This window comes from Cyprinus carpio, chromosome B22 (genome assembly GCF_018340385.1).
Source record: "Cyprinus carpio isolate SPL01 chromosome B22, ASM1834038v1, whole genome shotgun sequence".
Taxonomy (NCBI): domain Eukaryota; kingdom Metazoa; phylum Chordata; class Actinopteri; order Cypriniformes; family Cyprinidae; genus Cyprinus; species Cyprinus carpio.
Window position 1 is genome coordinate 24,645,222 of NC_056618.1, and position 8,212 is coordinate 24,653,433.

Here is an 8,212-nt window from a genome sequence, read left to right on the forward strand (position 1 = left end):
CTGACCTTATAAAAGTTTACTGCGTAAAACAGTAAACAGAAAAGAGTAACTAATAAGCTTTATCCCTTAGAATTTACCTCTATTTTGAAAAGGTCCAAGAAAATCTAGCATCTTACAAGATGAAGTGGGTAATTTTTTCACTAATAGCATCACTAAAAAATAACACCATCAAAAAAACATCCAAAACCACCCCATCAATAATACTTTCTCTGCATTGCCAATGTACAACTGGTTTCTCAATCTAACCAGCTGATAAATTCATAAATCATAAAATTAGCGCTAAGACTGGTCTAAGAGACAAACTAAGCAGATAAGACTGGATTTTTTCAGCAGGTAATGACTGTTTTCAAACAGGTTTTGTAACCACTCCTTTTGTGGTTACCCATTTGCCATTGGTCAGCCAAAGATACTTCAACTTACACCACTGGTTTTGCTAATGTTATTATAGCTATGTTTCCTTCACACTGTTTTTATGTGCAGTATGGTGTATTGAATCAGAAGCGAGTGATGGAAAAACCAAATGTAAATAAAATAAATAAATAAAAATCTCTCAATTCGCAAAAAAAAGTTTTTACTATCACTTGAGGTGGTTTTTGACTTGTGCGAAAAATAGTTAATGTGAATAATGAGAGATGGAAGCACATTTACCTAAAACATTTCTCTATGCGCATCAAAAAAGTAATTTCACAAAAGACAAAATTCATGTGACTTTGCATGATGGGACAGGATAACTTGACTATCCAGCAGACCGATCTCACTGCACAGCATCTCAAATGTTGTTATGGTTATTCTTAAATGCCTGAGAAAAATCTGTTGTCAAAGTATTTCTGTATAACTGCCTCCCAAAACTGTCTTACGCTGTCTTGCGCTCCCAAACAAAAAGCATCCACTTCCGAAAGCATTGACCGTATTTATTGTGTTTTGTCTGCTCGCTCTGAGATGCAAGTAATTTACTATGTATGAAAATTATTATATTTAGTGGCTTCCAGTTTTCCCATGTTTATCAGGAAGTGACAATTTGTTCTCTTTGCCTAGTTGAATGGAAACGGTGCTTTAATCGCAAATGTTTTAAAGCGATATTCCAATTTTGGGCATAAGTTAAATTCGCAACTTTGGATGGTAACATAGCTTATGTCAGACTGAGGTGTGTTTCCCAAAAGCACTGTCGGTATGGTTGCAGTTTCTGTCGTTAGCAATATTTCAGTTCAACGATTGAGTGTTTCCTGAACCCAAAGTTCCAACGAACATTTCGCAAACAGCATCGCAAAGTTATGTGGTTAGAACTACAGCTCTTTGAAGCATATATTGATAAATAGAGCAAAACACCAGAGAACACAAATATTGAAGAAGTCCTCTGATGCACTGTTCATTATTTACAATAATCTGACATTAATCTGATCTCGAACCAAATAATTAGCAGAAGTTATTACTCCACCACCTGCATGATGCCATATTATTATGATGCCATATTCATAATGATGAATCCATATTATTGAAACAATGTGGTTCAAATGGCGCATATGTGACAAAGTTTCTGTGGTTTTGGGAAACTAGCTAGTTAATTTCTAGTTAATCGATGCATCATATTACATATGTTAGTTAAGCAACAAATTGCATAATTGTATGGAAAACGCACCCCTATGCGAGTGTCACAAAATGTTGTTGTTTTTTTGTTGTTTTTTTAATTAGGCAACAAATGGTTTACTTGTTTACTCTGCATATTAAGCTATATTTGATGATGAAACTTGAAAATCGTGTAAATGAAATTTACATAATGATAATATTACATTTATATTTTCACAACCAAAAAAAAAAAAGTTTTAACTTAACAGTAACATTAATTATATTATGTTTATCAATTAAGCTTAATTAAAAAAAAAAAAAAAAATACTATGTTTAATGAATTAATTTCATCGAAACCCATGGCAGTGAGTAATGTTTTTGAATTACAGAACAATCTGGTTAAGCAGCAGAAAGCAGAAAGAATCAGTTGGGCTTTTCTATTAGCAAACACAGTGGACATTATGGCACGTTTGAAGACCAGCTTATTATTTACCATAAAAATGGTCACAAGGGAGAGATTCACAACATCTTAGAATAGTGCATCAATAATTTTGCTTCGTCTTCTATGCTCGGTCCACAAAACGGACATGTTACGAAAGGTCACTGAACCTCTTTCCACAGACGGTTGTCTAGAATACTCTACTGTAAGTGCCATCTCCTGATAAATGGTAATGGCCTAAAAAAAAAACATTTTCCACCTAAAAAGAAAAATAACCTTCTCCACATGGAGAAAAGTCCATCTAAAAGCAGGTAAAGGGGAGATAAGTGGCCAGTTCACATGAAAAGACAAGTAGCTCAAAGCAAAGCTTGCTGATAGAGGAGGGAACATCTCATCCTGACATTCAGAGCTACGGTTCCTGCCAGGAGAGCTGCCGAAGCACTGCATTTTTTATGAATCGGCCTTGTTGTGTATTATAGTATTTACAGATGTTTGCGTCTTTGGACTGTCAGACTTTTAAAGAAGCCATTTGACATTTCAACCAAAGGCCTCCTCTAATTTAAAATCTAATGAAAATCACCCAATTGCAGTTTTTATTCATTGGTTGACATGTTTCCTATTTAAACTTGGGAAGCTGGGACGAAACATTATCACCAAAAGGCTTGTAGCTTTTAGTTAGAAACTATAATTTACTACTTTGGACCATTTTGGACAATTTTTTTTTTTTTTTTTTAAATACTAAACACGTGGATAATATTGTTCTTCAACTTAAAGGAAAAACTGTGATTTGTAAATGTGTTTATATCATTTAAACTTTTACAAAGTCTCAAAACTAATAGACATTTAGGCTACTAAAAAACAACTCTCCACTTTCAGTTTAATGGGGTTTTAATAGAAAACCAGACATTAAAATAGACTAAAAATCTCTCTTAGGAAGTGTACTTATCCAAATGAATTTTCAGATATGAAAATGCTACTATGAACCCAACATTGGTTCCTAGTAAACCATACAAAATATGTTTCATCTTTCTATTAATAAGGGATTTGTGATGTATTTTTTTCTGCAAGGCCTTGGAACAATCTCACTCCTAACTTAACTCTTTATAATACTGGAAATAGCAACTACTTTCAAATCACTGTCCAACAAGGTTAGCTTTACATTTATAAGCACTGAACCTTTCTACAGCTTGGCTTTCAGCTTTTGCAAGCAGCCCTGCTGTTAAATCCATTCGCTTGGGAAAAGACAAATTAAAATCGTTTAATGCTTCATAAGATCATTTCTAAGATGTCTATCGCATCTCTCAATCCCTCATAAATGCATTAGCACAATAGGTCCCTTGAAAGCAGTTAAGTATTGACACTCTATAGTGGCAGATGTGAATGGAGCAGCAATAAGCACAGACAATCAGACAGCATCAGGTTTAGGTCTAAATAACCTTGTATATGTTTGTGTATAGTGTTCAGATGTTCTCCATGCCTTTTGTATTGTAAGCTTGTGCAAACTTATCCTTGGACATCTTCACCTGCAGAGTGCAAAATGTGCTTATATGCTTTCAAAGCAAAGCAACAATAGTCTATTTATGCTAAACGCAGCAAGAGATCTATATACCACACTCACGTACGATTACAAATACAGCATAGCAAGTGTCTCAAGTTTTGCAGGCAAATATGCGAGTAAAAAACCCATTTCCAACTCCATACTAAATAAAAAACTTTCATAAAATGCTGAGCGTAACTGATCACAGGTGAAAAACCTAAAGGGAAAAAGTTCACCTGTTAATACAAATCAAGAGAAAGCATTTGTTAGGCCAGTTGAACAGATCTCATAATAGTTGTTCATACTGAACACTGCAGGCTACGATGACTACAGCATGCTTTAATTGCAAAGAAGCAGCCACTATAGAGGGACAAACCAAGAGATCCGAACGACCGCAACCTCAGACAATAACTACAGTTGCTAATCCTCCTCCGTCATTATGGTCATGGTTTATTACCGCGCTTAGCAAACTAATGCTGTGTTTCCCTGTGTGGATTAGCAAGCTGACTTAACGCCGAAACATGTTCCCCACTCTGAAACCTATATGATCCCTTTAGTCTGGTGAACCCTTTAAAACAGAACTTAATGATGAAACAAATGCACAGATATCTTGTTTTGCACTTGTTTTGTGTGGATTGTGTATGTACAAACAGTAGGCTTTTCCCAATGAGTACTGGCATTAACACAAACCATTCATCTGTTGTGCTCCTTGGTCACGTTTCGTATAAAAAAAAAAAAAAAAAAATTACATTAGCATCCTCACCGACATTTTAGCCAAACATTTAAACAACCTTGGGATCTACATCACCAATGCAGTCCATATTGAGACTACTCGCAAGACTGCACAATCTCTATGAGCTGACAAAAAGTTTATGTAAATATTTGCTGACTTGTTCTTATCTTCATATCCCCTCATAGAATAATACATAAAAAAAAAACAAACTCAATACCCAATACCCAATATCACCCTGCAGTCCTTTAAAACTCATATTCAGTTCCTGTCCCCTGGTAGGTTAGAATGGGGAAAAAATCAGCTACTATATGTTTTAAAAAAAAACTGATACTACAATCAACTAATATGGCAACAAAAACAAGTTCAACTAATATGTATGGAACCAGCCATAATAAACACAAAAAACATACACAAATCAATTATTTAGTAATGTCAGTTTGTAAATCTTTAGGAATAACTTATAGGTTTTTAAAAATAGTGTTATTTTTTATCATTATTATTAAAAAACAAAAACTCACATCCTTGTTTTTTAGCCTACCAAATTACATTTTAAGAAAAAAAAAAAAAAACAGTGGTATCAAAATCCAAGGTACAATTGTGCATAATTTATGCATAACAAAATGTCTGAAGTAGCCTACAGACCTTATTTACTTATAAATGGAAAATCACAATTTTAAAACCCCACTGGAAACTCCTAAGGGAACCCAATGGCTCGAAAATGCTAATTCTCTTCTGGGTTTAGCACTACAAACTGAAAAGCTCTATATTTTAGACGTCTAATTGATGGGACTGTTCAGCTCACAGTAATGCACTAGATAAGGTGTAGGCCAATCCACATAGGCTTGACATCCATCAATGCCCAAGAGGACCATCATTATTGAGGAACAGTCAACTCAGATTGGATCCTCGCTGGTGTTTCTGTCTTGTATTAGGCTATTTGCTACACAAGTGAATATCTCAAATAATATAACAATTTACATGCCACCACTGATGCCATTAGATCAAAGAAGCACATACCCTCAAAATCCACTCCCGTCATTTCATTATAACGGTCGACTTGTGGTAAGTAACTTTAATAAGTTTCCTCTGAAACGGCGAATTTTGTCACGCATATCCACAATAAACCTAAAACAAATTACATAAAAACAAAAAAATAAATTCAAAATTAACATCACACCTAACACACTCAAACTGTTTGGTCTGGTTTCATTTAGCCAAATGAAAACGCACAAGTCTCGCCCACGAAATCGTTGTATATAGCTATTCTCATTACTCTGACATGTTCGACACAGTTAAACCCCACATGAAGCAAGGCTTCTCACTGGCTAAATATCGTGGATGAACGCTTAAGCAAACAGAGCCTTATTAGCATAATTATAAACACACCAATGATATGAAGCCTAATAGTAACTGACACTAACGAAGACAAATGCGAATATTATATTTCCGACACACATCGCTTGAGGGGAATAAATGACAAGAACGAGATTATACCAAAATAGAGGTTTAATTTCAGTATTCTCTTCTTGTTTGAGTAGGATGACGTATTCAGTGTCAACTGTCAGATTACAAATACAACCCAAAACCAAAAACTAGAACTAGCCCTATATCACTAACAACCAAAACCGTAATTATTACAAATATAATCAGAATAAGAAAAATACAGCTGCACACCTTTTTCTATCCAAAAAATATCTTATTCTTAACAACATCAAAAATTTCTCTTGGTAGCCTATATATTAAACAGCTCTTTTTTTTTTTTTTTCGAACATTTATCTTGGTTAGCCTATAATATAAATCATATAGCCTAATCATAATGAAAACGCCTGTTCGTTTGTAAGAACTGCATATATGTCAGATTGAACGAGCTAGGATGCTCTGGGGTGGTGGGAGTATTTCCACATTGTAAAAGATGGAAGAGGCAAAAGAAAGTCTCTTTAAATATGAATTTTCTTCTAAGCCTCTTTGCCCCAGTTCAAAAATTATACTGCCATAGAGAACGGCAAGATTCACAACCATATTATATGATGGAAATGCATAATATTCATACAAGCAACAATGCAAATAAACGAACCAAGAACAAAATATCTCCCAAAACGACCCAATATCAAAATATCATCAAAATGTTCCTAACATAAAAGTATCAAAAGACTTTACATAGACAAAAAATACACTTAAAATTTATAATTAAACATTAAAATAACACATATTATACATAAAAAATACAATAACGCATGCGTCACCAACGGATAATGTGCACAATTATTATTATTGTTATTTTTATTTTAACATTATTGTAGCCTAGTGTTTACCGCTGCAAAATCAGACAGTTATTAAGGGAATCACGCGTTTACCTTTGTGCATGCCGGTGTATCGGTCCTTTAATACTGTCAATTCGTGGATTTTCCCAAACTGTTCGAACAATGGTTTCAGGTCTTTTTCCTCAAGGTTCCGCGGTATTTGCCCGATAAAGAGTTTTATGGCATCTTGGTCTTTCATGGTGCCGTTCTCCGGATGAATGGAGATGGATTCTGACCCGTTCATGGGTTTAGGAAATGGGATCTGAGCGAACTGGTGCTGGTGCGGGATTAGGAGGAGTGGATGTTGGGTCGGTGCTGCCCCGGGTCCAGTGAAAAGCAGACTGGAGTAAGCGGTATGGGGCGGCTGTGGGTGCTGCTCCCTTCTTGTCTCAGTCTGAGTGAATCTGGCCATTCTGAGCTGGGAGCAGACTGGATAATAATAATGACAACACACACACATACACATACACACACACTGAGAGAGAGCGAGCAGTCAGCTGGAAACACAGACTTACTTTCTCGGCGCTACACATACGCACACATGCACACATTCGGAGGAGATGTTTAGGGGTGGGGGAGAGTCCGCGGCATTTCTTGCTCCAGAGCGACACCCAGTGGCCAAGGAGGGCAATCAGGCCTACCGTCGGCGTGGAATGCTGAAAACACTTTAGTTTTCCTCAGAGTTCTTTAGTTCTGAACAAAAACAGAACAACAAACGAATTAGACGTTTATGGTCCGTTTGAGTTGCTGAACTCGGAGTTGAATACGAGCTTTTTTTGGACAAAAAGGACGTTCAAGTTCATGTAGCCGCGCGATACAACACTAAGTTCTGTTTGGAACGCCACATCCGGGTAAATTAATATAACAATTATGTTTTGAAACACATCCCAACTAACGAAAATGTATTAGCAATTTACTTTAACAACAGCATTAACTGTTTTTGCGGACATAAAGTGGATTGACAATCTGCAGTTAAGTTAGGGCATATATTATTTAATTTTATCACCAATGGCAGTTTTAAATGTAGAAATGTGTCAGTATAGTATCTAAATGTGCAAGACCGTTTAAGTCATAAACGATGACTAATAAATAGTGTACAGACAAAAAATAATGCAATAAACATAAAATTTAACATAAAACGTACATAGCTTTAAAAATAAGAACCAACATGAGTGAATATAATAAAATCGCGTGCCCTGGGTCTTTCTTACTGGTTTTTACAGTATTTTAAGAAGCAATTTATCTTTTTTTTTTTTTTTTTTTTTTTTTTTTTTTTTTTAGAAAATTAATGTTTTCTGTAAATTATAATTAATACTTATTAGTTCAATTAAACTGTTTTTTTTTTAGTTAAATGTAATAAAATTTTTCACTGTAGCCTATCTGATATGGTTAACTTACAGTTAACTAATTGACAGGTTTAGCTGTAGAATATTTACCTTTTTCCCATTAAAATTCCTAACCTTTTTTTTTTAAAAAAAAAAGTGTAGGCCTAGTTGCATGCTGTTGTTTGTAACTTCAAATATGTTAATATCATATATGTATGTATATATATATATATATATATATATATATATATATATATAGCATACCACAGTATTTCCATGTTAATTATTTGGCCCATCCCCCCTTTACATTAGGCC

The 8,212-nt window shown here is 34.8% G+C and overlaps 1 protein-coding gene across 13 annotated transcripts in view; it reads right to left on the minus strand.

The window, feature by feature from the left end:
* The window catches only part of celf5a (cugbp, Elav-like family member 5a), a 200,544-nt gene extending 193,105 nt beyond the window's left edge, over nucleotides 1–7,439 (minus strand). For 3 of the 13 annotated variants that reach the window (XM_042749237.1, XM_042749236.1, XM_042749232.1), the window contains exon 1: nucleotides 6,627–7,436. In XM_042749237.1, coding sequence (XP_042605171.1) covers nucleotides 6,627–7,038 — 412 coding nt within the window. In that variant the 5' untranslated portion in view covers nucleotides 7,039–7,436. Of the gene's footprint in view, nucleotides 1–6,626 lie in introns of all 13 variants that reach the window. The other 10 variants (XM_042749242.1, XM_042749239.1, XM_042749233.1 and 7 more) reach the window with 6 other exon arrangements.
* Nucleotides 7,440–8,212: the final 773 nt, after the last annotated feature.